Source organism: Dipteris shenzhenensis, chromosome 9 (assembly GCF_047967505.1).
Source record: "Dipteris shenzhenensis isolate YYH24624 ecotype China chromosome 9, Dip_SZ_1.0, whole genome shotgun sequence".
NCBI lineage: Eukaryota > Viridiplantae > Streptophyta > Polypodiopsida > Gleicheniales > Dipteridaceae > Dipteris > Dipteris shenzhenensis.
The window spans coordinates 8,154,077-8,169,542 of NC_141604.1; the positions used below are offsets into that span (position 1 = coordinate 8,154,077).

At 42.5% G+C, this 15,466-nt stretch overlaps 1 protein-coding gene across 1 annotated transcript in view; it reads right to left on the reverse strand.

Annotated features, from left to right (window-relative positions):
- ASHH1 (SET domain group 26) overlaps positions 1–15,466 on the reverse strand; it is a 48,520-nt gene that overhangs the window by 8,864 nt on the left and 24,190 nt on the right. The window contains exons 6-8 of the mRNA XM_087379385.1: positions 8,680–8,764; positions 8,335–8,428; positions 7,962–8,160 (exon numbers count right to left, since the gene is read on the reverse strand). Of these exons, the coding sequence (XP_087235511.1) occupies positions 7,962–8,160; positions 8,335–8,428; positions 8,680–8,764 (378 nt within the window). The remainder of the gene's footprint in view (positions 1–7,961; positions 8,161–8,334; positions 8,429–8,679; positions 8,765–15,466) is intronic.

The following is a 15,466-nucleotide window of genomic DNA, read 5'->3' on the forward strand; positions in this document are numbered from 1 at the left end:
ACTTACTTCTGTTATTTATTACAAAAGAGGGTTTTACTTGCCCTCTGTGATGAGCACACAAAACTTGATATTACCCTCAGCCCTACTGGTGAGATTTGGGTGGTTTTATCAGGTCCCTCCTGGTGGGCAACAATGAAGATGCTAAACATGTGTGGCTGAAATCAGAGAAACATGTGTATGATTGCCACACAATTTATATATGGAAATAAGTTACCTCCCCTAAGACGCGATCTGGAGAATGCAGAATGTGTGCATTGCAACCTATACCTCCCCTTAGCCAGATCTTAAGATGCAAGATTTTCCCAAAAGCAATTATGTGAGCCTTGCTTACTGTTGCCACATTAACCTGGGCTGTATTAAAACAGTTATTACAGTCGGTATAGTTAGTACTAGCCCCGAGGGTTAGTACGCTTACGACATTTAGTCCTAAGTTAAGCCTATATGGCTATACTTGTACTTTCATTCACATTATTCTTGAAAGTACACTTGATCTTTTTCCCTCCATTGCATTCCACTCAACAGTGGTATCAGAGCCAGCTTGCTCAACGCTGTCCAGCCCCTGCTCTAGTCAGCTCCACCCACCATCTGCTCAGCCCAGGGACCAAATCCAGCCAACTGTGACCAACAGCACTAATTTCGACTTGCAATTTCGATCTGCAACAAGTCGCCTTCAACACTCAGATCGGCAACAGCATTTCAGTGTTCCATTTGCTAAGTCCAGCTTCGACTTGCAGTCGCAACCAATTGAAAAAGTTGTTGAGGGTAGTCTTCTCAACAGCCTGCTCAGTCCCGCCATTTCCAGAGAACTATTCCTGGTTTAGTTTGTCACCAACAACAATGCAGTCCAATCCCCGCCAAAAATAGTCATGCCAATGTTTTGGAAGCGTTGCTCTATCGCGAGATTGCTCTGGAGGTTCAACCTGTTGTTCACTTTCAGGCTGTACGGACAGTCCGCACGGCTATATAGATTTTCTGTCCAATTGTACAACTGGTTCGAGTCCCAGTTAGCTCCAGTAGTAGGCTTTATTCTCATTTCCATTTGCAGTTTGCACCTCACATTTTGCAGACTCGTCAGCTTAATTGCCTTAGGCATTGCCAGAACAATCAACATTTGGGGCTTTTGTGTCTATTGACAGCATATTGCAATAAGATTGGACTGGCATTTGCCATTTTTAAAGCATAGTTGGCCTTTTCAAATTTGGCTGGACTTTAATGGAAATGGCCAGGTGTGTGCTATAATAAACGAATCCAGAAACCTCGAAAACTCTCCCTGTCATAAAATCGTGGCCTCCTGGATCAATTTGCAGCAGGTCTGGAGCAATTTGGAAGGCTGGGAATCCAAATCACAGAAAGAGGTGGCCTCCTGGTGGCTGGGAAACAGTTCAAAACAGGTACTCTCTCTCTCTCTGTGGACAGCTCGCATGTGCAAACGGGACAATCATACAACAATTGGGACGGCATGGAAGAACAGGAGAAGGGATTCGCGGCAAGGGAAGGAGATCGGGAGACAGAGGAGAAGACAATACACAGGCAAGGGAAGGAGATCGGGAGACGGAGGAGAAGACAATACACAGCCAAGGGGCCAGAAAGAAAGGCTATCCCCCCCCCCCCCCCCCAAAGGTCTTTATGGCAATAGAAAATAGCTTTGTACAACTAGCTCTAAGAAGAGTATGAAGCCGAGTACAACTCTTGAATGAATCTAGGAGCTATGAAGCTCTTCTTTTATAGACTTGGCCTAGCAAAAAGCTAGACCTGTTTTTCTAAAGCTACTTTTTACAAAAGCTTAAGCTGTCCTGCTTTGCCCACCTTGGGGCAGCTTTTGTAGCCCTTTTAGAACCCCTGGGGGGCTCATTAATGGGCAATGTCTTCCTGTTGCTTTTTTAGTCCTACGCAAACACCAACACTCTAACCCATTAAAGGTTAGCGAAATGCATACATTCCTAGTTCTTGGACTAATCCTAGTTCCTTGTGAACGTCCCCACAATTCTCTTTTACAAATGCAAAGCAAATGTAAAAAAACAAGACTTATTCTAGTTAACCTAGGTTGGCATTCTTTGACCGGAGTCATGTCCAATCGTACAAATTTAGATTTTTTGTTGTTCTAAAGTCCAAAAATCTACACAGAAAATAAAAGAGAAAATGAAAGAGAAGAAAAAAGAGGTAACAAATTTTCTCGAAAAAAAAAAGTAAGACATACTTAGCAAGCAAAGAAACACTTTTGTCATCATCAGTACCCAAGCTTAAGCAGCTATACTCGATTTCTAAAGACCCACGAAGTCTCTTGGGCAAACCCAGTGCTTACTAAAATACATCCCAAAAGAGAGAGAGAGAGAGATGATATGATATGATTGTATTAACGTCCTCGTGAGACCCTTCAGGATCTATGGGACAGTGATCACTATCAACAAGTAGTGATTGTTTACATCCATTGAAAGAATATAGCATAAATAACAGCATAAATGTGCTATGTAGTGAGTACTTGTGCTAGCTTGTGTGCTAGACCAAGTACTTTGTTGCAATATTCTAAAATTTCCTTTATGTAGTTTCCTAGCTCTTTGGCTGGCCACTCCAGTAGGGATTTCAGGTTGCTTCTATTGGCCCTATAACATTCTCTGATTTGCGCATATGCTCGACATGTTAGGAGTACATGCTGCTCATTTTCTACTTCTCCTACGGGGCAGATTTTACATACTCTTTCCTCTCTTGGTACCCTGGGTCTTGCCCATCTTCCCCTCTCCACCTCGAGATCATGTGAGCTGGTTCTGATTTTGCAGATTAAATGTCTTTTAAATATTGATATGTCTTCCCCGAGGTATTTCTGCATTCCATAGCTGTCCATCGGATTGATTTTCTGCTTATAAAACTGCATTTTTGCCCCTGGTTCTTGCCATAGCTTTTGTAGCATTCTCTGTGTCACTAACTCCTTGATTTCACATGCATCTTCGGGAATATCAGCAGCGGTTATACCCCATAATTCCATCCATTTCAGCCCCTCTTTGTAGCGATTCGCGTAGCTTCCATTGCTTTGTGTGATATCCTATTGGCGTCCATCTTTCCAACTTTGTTGAGGTATGCCATGAATTGGCACAATGCCTCTCCTTCAAGAGGTATCAGACCTATCTCAGCCAACAAGATGGAGTACGGTGTTTGTGCCTTCACCCCTAACTCCCCTATGAGAAATCGTTTATGCAAAGTCTCTATTTGGTTCCAGTAGGCCCTAGAGAGCCCAACCGTAAAGGACCACTGTTTGTACGAGCATGGTATACAAAAACTTTCTCATTTCCCAGTTCCATAAGTGTGCCTTTCTGCACTTGTTTTGGAAGCTATATAAAGCTTTCAAACCTCCCATGATTCTTCTTTCCACACATGCATTCCACTTGTAAGTGTCTGCAAATTCCAGCCCCAAATATTTGTATGTAGTGACACTTTCCAGAGACTCCCCCTCAAAAGTGAAATCAACCTTTTTATTCCGAGTCCCAATCAACATCACTTTTTTCTTTTATATGTTGACTTCCATTCCTGAGTGTTTGCAGAATTTTCCCAGTGTATCCAAATGTGTTTGCATCTCTTTCTTTGCAAAAAAGACCACATCATCTGCGTAAATAAGCAATAAGAGGGCATAACCTGCAATCTGGACACCTTCTCCGCCATGAATCTCCATCGAGATACGGCCCACACCCTATGTAGATATATCATTGTCTGGAAGATGGCATCAATCTGCAATGGTGTCATTGTGAACTCAGCTTGTATGATCTGGTGAGGAATCGATGGCTTACTCCTGATCATCCTGGACCCATGACAACCTGTAGTCTCTCAAATCTCCGCCACTCAGCTGCCAGTAAGTCACATCCCCAAAAGGGTGCTTCGTACATGGCTATCGGTCTCACTAGTGTATCAAAAAGCCACCCCTTCATCAGGCTATCTTGGAAATGTGACTGGAAGCACTGTCTCTCCAGCCTAGCTAAGGCTCCATGTCCTCATGTGAGTCGTGCCCTAGCTACACATGTCATCGTGAACATAGCCCTGCAAAAACAGCTCCGAGATATGTATATGTCTGTACTATCTCCACTGGCTCCCCTTGATGCGCGAAGTTGTGCTGCCGAAGTACTGCTCGTGAGGTGTTGAAAAGCATAACCTTGGTCTTATCAAGGTTAACTGTCAGGTATCTCTCTCTGCAAAATACCTCTAGAGCCTCAAGATGTCATTGTAAACCTGTTGCAGAGTAGGAGATGAGAACTATGTCATCTACATTCAGTAGGATCTGTATCATCAAATCTAGAGAAAAGCTCGTCTCTTCCAACGAGTCACTCGGCATAGCATCTGCTACGTTTGAGTCCTCATAAGACATCCAAGGGCTTGCTCCCGTATGACATAGGATCTCATCTCTCGGCACTCATCATCGAACCATGGGTTCTGGGGCATCTTTTGTACACTGGGAAGCGTGAGGTAGATCGGGATGTGGGGTAAGATCAAAGTCTGAGGCATGGACCAGGTTTGCATAGAGAGCTAGGACAATCCCATAACATAACTTTAGGTTCCCATACAAGGGTAGGTATATGACTATGTTGGTAAAGAGGAATATTAGAGGGCTTGATATGAGTTCTCCAAGGAAGAAAGTGTATAAAGTTCTCATCCAAAACAATTCATGAGGTCGAGCAGCCTTGTAAAAATCATTGGCACTATTAAAATGGCCATCTATATGCTCAATAGGGAAGCAATGAAAACATTTGAAACCACATTATGACATTGCTGCATATAAGGATTTTGAATTAAGAGTTTTTAATTTGGAAGGATAATCAACTCATCGTATGAATAAAAGAACCTCTAAAAAGAACCCTATGATACTTAATCAAGAAATTCTTCTTATGAACTTTTCTTCCTATATAGATTCTTCTTTATTCCTTGAGAGAAACACCAAATGGTGACAGCTATAGGGTAAGTCTTTGCCCAACAAACTTTGGTTGGACTATGAGGCATGGACAAGCCCTAATTAAGTGATTTCAAATATGAGGGTCTTTGGTTGTTTGGCATATGCACATGTCCCATCTCAATTGCCATACAAGTTGGAGGATAAGGCAGTGAAGTGTATTTTTAATGGCTAAGGGTGACAAAGTAAAGGCTACAAATTATATTAGCCTCGCACTGGAAAGATTATTGTTAGCAGAGATGGTGTTTTTGCTGAGCAAGCAGCTTTGCCTTGGCTGGACTGTACAAAACAGCCTCCTATTAATGCCTCAAATGTCTTTGACACACTGATGCCCCTTTTTAAGTCTCGTATAAATTCAGATCAGCCATTGGAGAGTTTACCTCCCCCACTGCTAGCATTTCTCAGATTCAGTCAGCACATGCTCAGCTTGATTTGACTCCGCAAGATGACAATGCTATTGAGCAAGCCGTTATAGAGGAAAGGACTGTCATTAGATAGCACAAAACAGTCTCCTGATCATTGTTGGATACACTTAAGGACTGCAAGCAATTACCGAGGAAAGGACTGTCATTAGATAGCACAAAACGGTCTCCAGATCGCTGTTGGATGCACTTAAGGACAGCAAGCAAGCTGAACCTTTGGGGGCCCGTACCATAGGTGCACAGCGTCAGACGCATGGACATTTTTTAGATGTTGCATTCATTGCCACAGCCTGTAATGGAGGAACCTTTATGCCACAAGGAAACTCATCCTCTAAAAACACAACATAGTGCAGTTTCAATCTCACGATAGTCACTCATAAGATTGAAAACCATAAACTCCATCATGCATAGCAAGGACTAGCTACTATGACATCCCCACTGACGTCATCAGCGCCCAACAGTGGGTGTAGGCCATAGTATAAAAATATGCTCTCACACATACAAATCCACACACCCACACATACTTGAGCATCCTTTTATACAAAGTCTTCGTACTGAGTTTTTGTCGGCACTCCGGAGGTGAAGGGCAAACTCAGCCATGACGAAGGCTAGCACTAAAGGAGAAGGCTAATCAAAAAGTAGCCCAAAATCTCTTCAATTGCTTGTGAAGTCTAAACGATTTCATTTTAGTCTCTCCCAAACGAGCATCTAAATCTAGCTGATAGGGCAACGCACAATTTTATATAGAAATAATTATCACAATACCAACATGCCGCAACTTGGACGAAAACTTCACAAGGTGAAATTTGCATATCCGCTAATACAGCAAAAGCATATACCTAGATGAATCCAAGAATATTCCCAAACGCATCCTCTAAAAACACAACATAGTGCAATTTCAATCTCACGATAGTCACTCATAAGATTGAAAACCATAAACTTCATCACGCATAGCAGGGACTAGCTACTATGACATCCCCACTGATGTCATCAGCGCCTAACAGTGGGTGTGGACCATAGTATAAAAATATGCTCACACACATACAAATCCACACACCCACACATACTTGAGCATCCTTTTATGCAGAGTCAGAGTTGGTTTCCATTAACCGAAATGACACATGGGAGTTGTGTGACCTGCCTCTTGGAAAGTGTGCCATCGGTACCTTACAAACTTGGACTCAAACTCTTGATCAGGGTATAGACAAGGACATATTTACAATTGCAGAGCAAGAGTGCTCAAACTGAGCTATACACAAAGAATGACTCAAAAGCTGAGAACTAGTGGGAGCTGAACTCCGTGGGCACCCCAACTTGCAAGGAAGATGCCTGCATAATCACAACCTCCATCCCACATTAGTTGCATGCACTAGATCACTAGAAAAAGAAAACTTTACAATGTAAAATCTAGACAAAACTCAGATTTCAAACTCCCCTTCCAAATTGAAGCAGAAAGCTGATGGCAGCATAGACCAGTACAAAGCTCAGCTTGTTACCAAGGGCTATGCTCAGCAACATGACATTGACTTTGAAGAAACATTTGCCTCCACTTCACACATCACTAGTATCCGTTTTGTCATTGCTATTGCAGCTCATGGTAGGCATTGGAAAGTACATCAACTAGACATAAAGACTGCCTTTCTTCATGATGACTTGCTTGAGGAAGTATATTACAGCCAACCTCCTGGCTTTGAAGTAAGGGATCTGAAAATAAGGTATGCAGGCTGTGCGAGGCATTGAAGCAGGCATCCCCGGGGTGGTATGCCAAGATTCATGCACATTTGATACACCTTGGTTTTCAAAAGAGCCCTACGGAAACAACACTTTATGTCTGGAAGTGTGGAGCAGATTTGCTCATTCTGATTCTTTATGTAGATGACATGCTTATCAGTGGGCCATCTACTCAGCAATTGCAGCCTTGAAGGCTGATTAGCAGAAATCTTTTGCCACGTCAGATATGAGTCAGTTGCACTATTACCTTGGCATCCAGCTTGCTCATTTTGATGCCGAAGCATCCACTTACATGTTAACACTTACTTGAGAAGAACAAAAGGTGATGCCAGCTTCAAATTTTTGTTAAGCCTCTCTTACAAGACTGATTTCAATGATCAAAATAAGATGTTAGATGTGTGACTCAAGACATTGTTTCGTGTCACGCTATCTCTCAGATCACCCTTAGTGAAGAGACTTGTGAATATGTAATGTCTATTTCCATTATTTAATGCTTATGGAACATAACCCTAAAAAACAGAACATTTCACGCACATGATCTTGTCGTGCGTGCTATCATCGCTTCTTGCTAGGCAAGTACACATCCAAAAAGTTCTCTTTCACATTCTTATCCCTTACATCATACACAAAATACACATATACAAGTTATGAATATATACTAGAATATATCGAATCTTACAAATTAAAATAAGGAAAGAAGGGAATTTATAAGCAACTTTAGACCAAGTTGTGCGTAAATGAGAAAAAAATAAAAGAATAACTTAGTAAACAAAGCTACGCTTATGTTCTCGTCAGTACCCAAGCACAAACGTATATATAAGAAAACAAATGAAACACCACATACATATACAAGTTATGAAAATCATATCAAAAGGGACCACCTGAAAACCTCTGGACTTGGCTCCCAAAAAGCCTACACAAGGTGCAGCTCCACAAAGGCACCGAACCTTTGCACCACCATACCATTCAAAATTGTAATTGTATGTTAGTTCCATCCCTTCCTCAATGTCCTTCTTTGCAAAAATTCCTACTCTTACTTCTCCAAGTACTGTCCATTTCCGAGTTTCACAGTTTGGATCACTGCACAATCACAATGTATAACTTTTGCATAAATAGCAAGCTCTAAAATGCAAAGGTAAGCATAAAGGCAAATATAAGGCATCCATAATGACACAATATTAAGCCACATCCACCTTAAGACTGTTCTTTCCCACAATGGTATCAAAAACATAGTATACTCTATATTACGCTGACCAGGAGTGATTGATAAACCGAGCCAAACTCCCCTTCTTAGTTGCATCAATGGACTCTGATCCACTTAATGAAATGATGTAAGCATCTTGCAGCCCTGTCCAAATCCATCTTTTGGTTATATTCAAGTGTAGTGCGTGTGCACACACACACACATAGGGGGAAAGGTGGGGGGGTCGGTTTGTGGGGAGAGAGGGAGAGAGGGAGAGAGATAAATTCAACGAGTATCATCACCAACTCGAATACATATACGCAGCATGGTTTGGCTACTTAATCATCACCGTTTATAGCAAAAAGAATACAAAAATATAGCCTTTCTTGTTTTGTAAAACGATAACCTTTACTTACCATCAGCCTCATAAGCCTGTGAACGTATCCTCGCTTCTTCACAAGAAATCACTTCACCACAGTATTCTATGATGAATTCTCCCATCTGGCTCAAAGGAAGAAACACTTTTATAAAAAGAAGTAACCCAGAAATTGAATCTATACAAGAAACTGCGGATTGTGTGGATAGGTGAATTGCAACTACAAAAGTGATTAACAAAAAATATTTTAAAATGTTTTGCATCCATTCTGCAGGCAGTTCTAATGCTGACTTCCTAGATTCAGGAAACCAGGTAGATCGTCTAGCAGCAATACCACAGATAGAAACCCTTCTGCTTGCAATTTATTGCATATATTCTGCGGGCATTTATAGTGCTAAAGTCTAAAGATTTATGCCACTGGCATGTGATATCAAAGTTGCAACATAACTCGTACAATTCAAGGGAAAATCATAGAGCAGCCACCTTACTAGTTCAGATAGAACTCAAAAACTCGCACTCCAAAAAGAACACTTGTTGAAAGGGGGAGCAAGAAGCAAGCAAAAGAGCAGAGAGCAAAGCGTTGAACTCGAATAGATAAGATAGAGAACTACAAGTGAGGAGGGGGTTTTGTCTAAGTGACAAAACCACACTAACCCACTCATTGTGGTTAAGGGAAAAAACCACTTATGGATTACATTGATCATTGCCTAGAAAATGCCAATAATTCTAACACTCCCCTACAGTGCCAATGTGATGATGTACAAGAAAGTGATCAATCGCCAAAAGGAGATTAGTTCAAGGCACTACGATGTCGCAAACTTCTCATGTGGAAGTGCTTTGGTGAAGATGTCTGCAACATTGTCAAGTGTTGACACATAGATCATACAGATCTCCCCTACATGCAACTTCTCTCTGACATAATGATAATGAACCTCAATGTGCTTCGTGCGAGCATGAAACACAGGATTATTTGCCACTGCTATAGCACTCTGACTATCCGTGAGAATTGGAGGAGGACCCCCTCCAATAAGAGATGAAGATCAGCAAACAAACAACGCAGCCAAACACATTCAACTGTCGCTGTGAAAGCTGCCCTATACTCAGCTTCACATGAGGAAGTAGCCGCAGTAGATTGTTTCTTGCTCAGCCAAGAAATGCAAGCTTTGCCCAAAAAGAAACAATTACCACTTGTGGACTGCCTAGTGTCATAGTCTCCAGCCCAATCTGAGTCACTATAAGCATGCATCTGCAAGTCACCCCCTTGGGGAACATCAAGCCATAAGACTTTGTGCCTTGCAAGTAACGGAAGATGCGACATTTCAAACAAAATTTGCAGCCATGGCAATAACTAATCTGATGGTGGTCATTCGGGATGTAGGAGCAAAAGTCTCCACGTAATCTATGCCCTTTTTTTTAGCATAGCATTTGGCAACCAGCCGTGCCTTGTACCTGTGAATAGACCCATTTGGCTTCCTTTTAACTTTGAAAACCCATTTGGTACCAATGGCATGTTTTTCTGGTGGTAAATCCACAACATCCCAAGTCTGATTTTTATCAATGGACTGCAATTCATTGTGCACGGCATTCATCCAGTGCACATTATCCTTGGCTTCTTCAAAAGTTTCAGGTTCTTCTTCATCAAGAAGAGTACCTACATAAGCTGACTCAACAGAAAGAGCCCCCCCTGCACGCCTTACTGCACTACGAGTCCTGCCAAGCAAAGGTGCCTCAAGTCTACTCTCCCTGAGAGTCTGCAGCAACCAATTCGGAACTCTTGAATCTCTTGCCTGACAACATCATCCACTGCCTGGGAAGGAACAAAATCAACATGTGGAGCAGGTGTAGGTTGCTGTAAATTCTGATTTTCAGCATGAGCCTCAGTTGGGTAACCAAAAGCAATAGGTAGCAACCCCTCAAAAACATCATTTAAAGAAGCTGGAATAGTGAATTCAGCATGTGTATGAGCTGAATTCTCTGAAAAAATGACATCTCTACTTACAAAAATCTTGCGTGTGGCAGGATTGTAGAGACGATAGCCTTTGCTTTGTGCACTATACCCAACAAAGATACACTTTAGTGCCTTATCTGACAACTTATGTCAAAACTCCACAGGCACATGGACATATGCAACACATCCAAAAACACGAGAGTGACCCACTGAAGGCTTTCTCCCATGCCAAGCCTCATAGGGAGTGATTGTCTTCAAAGCCTTTGTGGGAGCCCGATTCAAAACATAATTGGCACACATCAGGCCTTCGAGCCAAAATCTATGAGGTAACTTCTTGCTAGTGAGCATGCATCTATCCATCTCCATGAGAGTTCTATTTTTCCACTCACTGGTCAGCGGACCTAGTTAGTTAGCAAATAGACTGTGCTCAGAGACAAATATAAAAGCAACACTTATATATTTCCGTCCGTCCACAAACTGGACAAGAAACAATACAAAAAGGTTCTCCTACTATATGCCTGGCGCCTCTAGATCTCTGAGCCCGCATGCACCACTAAGCATATGTAGACTCTATGTCCAAAGGATCTCTTCCACCTTATTGTCTGGATACTAGCCTAGGTGGGCAGCACCTTGAGCTAAGTCTGCAGCCCTTATAGGTCTCCTTCACCTACTGTGTATAGGCCCAAGGATGGTCCTCCTGCTGCTCCTTACTACTCCAAGTGATGATGAAATGAGGCCAAGGGGCCTTCCTTTTATAGGGTGTCTGCCCCTACCACAAAACCGATTGGGACAGGGCCTGTAGCCGACTTGACTCAGCCTTCCAGCCTTTAAATACCCCTTTGGAGGCTCATTTGCTGGCCTTTTGTTGGCCCTACCTAGCCACATGGTTGATTGCCGCTAGCCCAGGTAGGCCTACCCATAATCCTGCCTCATTACCAAGCCCCTAGGGTCCCAATAACCTTGTTGGACTGGTTCCCTGTGTATTTATGTCCCCTCCATGTATGGACATTATCTGGAACTAGAAGCCCTCCATGATGGTTCTCCTCTGCCAAGTACTTCAACATTCTCTCTGCTGCTGACATGAAAGCTCATGTGTGAAGAACCAAACTTCTCAAGAATGCAAATGTGTGCAATGCATGCAGAACTTGAATGCCAATTGGCCCTCCAATGGAGAAGAGCGCCCTTGTGAGAGTACTTGTTTCTATTTCAACCTACATGCAAGGAGGGAGAGAGATGGCGGATGAATGCAATGTGAATAGAGAGAATGCTACGTGAGATTTACAATAAAAGGGAGACACCCTGTCATTAATGTCCCTTGAGATCACTCAAGTTCCATCTTCCCATTTATACCTACCCTTAGCCTATGACCCATGCATCTACCATTTGCCCCTAGGACCTAGACACGTGTGTGAACATTTTTATTAATAGAATAAGTGTCACATGTCCAAATTCGATGCCATCTGACGCAGTGGCTCTAGCTAAATGAGTCCTATCTATTGAGATGATCCACCGCCATAACAAATCGGTCGGTGTTCATCATAAATACATATACATATTACACCATTGGCGTATAATATATAATAATGTTTTAATGTCTACTAATCACAAATTAGTGATTTCTCGTCATGACACTCCCTTTTGCTTGGATGGACAGAAGTCCTCTTCTGGATCCTCTCTTGTCTCTTTCTTTTGCGTACGCTTCTCTTATACTTCTACATTTGCATCTCCTCTTCATAATCTACAAATAGTCTTCTCTTGGTAGTACACGATCTCTTCTGAATCAGAACTTAAACCTCATCTTCAAGTTATGGTTCCCCCTGATGCTGAATATCCAAAATGCAAAAGTACCACCACTGCAGTGCCTCTTCAATACCTCTTTATGCTCAGAATCCTCTTCTGAATACTAAGGTGCTGAAATCTCTTCATAATAACCTGCTCAATCAGCTGAAACATATTCTCAACAAACAGGTCAGTATTAAAAAGATGTTCTCTCACCTAAATGCTATTGAACTAGGTAGACCTTGGCCCTAGTTGATTTAATGATGGAGAACTACTGAGTCTATAGAAACAATAGACCTTCAATCTCTTCACTTTTTTTCTCAACTCTTCTATTTCAGCTCTATTCATCATATAAGACGCTCTACATGGAGGAGAAAATCATTTATTCTATGTCCATACTCTACAATGAATATGCCTACTCTCTATTCAGTTCACACATCCATACACCAGTGCTGGCTAAATGGATAGCATTTACTCTTGGTTCTATATTCACCGTAGAGTCTTGGGATGAGGAGGTAGAAGCCTCACCCTTTTCCTTGGATCCTTTGCCTTTCCTTTTTACAGAATTGGTTTTGGCAATTTTGGCTAATACTGTAGGACATTTATGCCATGGATGCTCTAGCTTATGTTTCTTACATCTGGCTATTCAGTTCACACATCCATACACCAGTGCTGGCTAAATGGATAGCATTTACTCTTGGTTCTATATTCACCGTAGAGTCTTGGGATGAGGAGGTAGAAGCCTCACCCTTTTCCTTGGATCCTTTGCCTTTCCTTTTTACAGAATTGGTTTTGGCAATTTTGGCTAATACAGTAGGACATTTATGCCATGGATGCTCTAGCTTATGTTTCTTACATCTGGAACATTTACCCTCCTTAATTACCTTTTTCTTCTCATCGTCACTCATGGAAGGAAATGGTATCCATCCAGGACGTGATTGGTTGTTAACATTTTGTACAACAGCTTTCTCTTTTCCTTTGTTGAAAGGTTTCCGAGGATTCAATTTCCTCTCAACAATCTCAGCCAATTTAGTGAGGTCTTTCAAGGTGGTTGGGTTGAACATTTCAATCTCATACCTCACTTTCGGGGTTAGGGCTGCTAAATACTTCTTCCTTCTATCATCCTCGCTCTTCTCAGGTAACTCTAAAGAGAGTTTCTAGAACCTAGCTGTAAATTCAGCATTACTCTCATTATCAAATTGCCTGAATCTTTCCTAGCGGAAGGTCAATTCTTCTTCATGCCTCGGAGGCATGACAGTGGCCTTAAGCTGCTCTACAGATTTAGGCCATTGAAGAATAGGCTCTTTCCCTGTTTGTAATAAGAACCACCACATCAAAGCATCCTTTTGTAGATGCAGAGTGGCAAGAGCAAGCTTCTCGTGATCGGTCTTATCTTGATGGGCAAAATATAGCTCAAAATGGCGAATCCAATTAAGGATTTTATCCGCTTCTCTTGCTCCATCATACTTTGGAAACTCTATTCTCTCTCGAGGTTGAAATTTGGCTCTCTTCGAAGGGGTACCTAAATCTTCATCCCCAAAATTCAGCACTCTCTTAGTCCCAAATTTTGTCGTAATGGACTGTTCAATCATATGGCTAAGCTGAGAAACCAGCTTATCAATGGGAGACTCCTCTCTCCCTCTTGCACTTGGATTATAATCCATGTGTACGGGATTTTGAGTTAAAGGCGTAAACTCAGCACCTTCTTGCTCTTGGATGGAACTCGTTTCTCCCTTCATTTCTAAAGGAAAACTCCCTATCAAGAGATTCTTGAAGGAGCGATGAAAGTAATTCTATACGTGGGTTATCATACTCAATATACATGTAGCTCTCATCTACATTATCCTCTTCAGGAGGAGGTGATGGTGTTCTCTCCCTATCTCCTTCTGGTAGTGGAGGAAAAGGACAACTTCATTATTAAATATACCTTCTCCTTCTTTCCTTTTAATAATTCAAGAGAGAAAATCACTTGCTGTAATTTCAGAAAAGGGGTTTATTTTACAGCAAGAGTCAAGTGTTGTAGAGTTGGTAGTACTTATCCGACTCCTGCTTTACTTGTGTCGAAAAACTATTTAAAATGACCTCTTCTTCCTTATTTATTTCTTGTTTTTATGCTGTAAACTGCAGTATACACTCCATTTGGGCTACTTGTTTAGAGTGGATTGGAGCTGTAGATACCGTTGTAGGGGGTACTTAGTGGGTGGATCACCCCCTTGAAACCTTGTTCTGATCCAACTTTCCGTTTGGGAGAACAGGGGGGGCTCTTTTCCTCACAATTTTAGGGTTTTAAGGGTCTATTCGCACCGGGGGGCGCGGGGCGGGAGGGGGGGGGGGGGTCACCCTGTTGGGACATCCCCTTCCCTATCCAAAGACCAAAAAAATCAGAGAAAGCCCTTACCTTAGGGGCTCCAAATTTCAGGGTTTCCAGGGCCGGAGAGAGCCTTCCTCAGACTCGGCCTTTACAGCCATCCTTCCTTTCGTCAGGCTTCGTCGAATCTCGGCCAAGACATAGTTTCACGTACAGATCTACCTGCAAGCCTTCCGCGTCCTTCTCCGAACGGGGCTGCCACGCGCCTTGCCTCCGTCTTGCTCTCCGCACGCGTGGCCTTTGTCCTCCACTCTTCCACTGTGCCTTCCGTGCGGTCTTCCCTACGCGCCACCTTCTCGTACAGCTCCCTCCCGTGCACGCTTGCACCCTCCCTCGTGCTCACTTCTTCTCCTTCTCTTCCTATCTTGGTAGTGGATTGTCGTTGCTTTAATACCAATGTGAAGAAGCGGACTTCTCGAGAATGCAAACGTGTGCAATGCATGCAAAATTTGAATGCCAAGTGGCCCTCCAATGGGGAAGAGCGCCATCGTGAGAATACTTGTTTCTATTTTGACCTACATGCAAGGAGGGAGAGAGATGGTGGATGAATGAAATGTGAATAGAGAGAATGCTACGTGAGATTCACAATGTGAATAGAGAGAATGCTATGTGAAACACCCTGTCATTAATGTCCCTTGAGATCACTTAAGTTCCATCTTCCCATTTACACCTACCCTTAGCCTATGACCCATGCATCTACCATTCAATGCACCTTAATGCCATCTTCCCTTC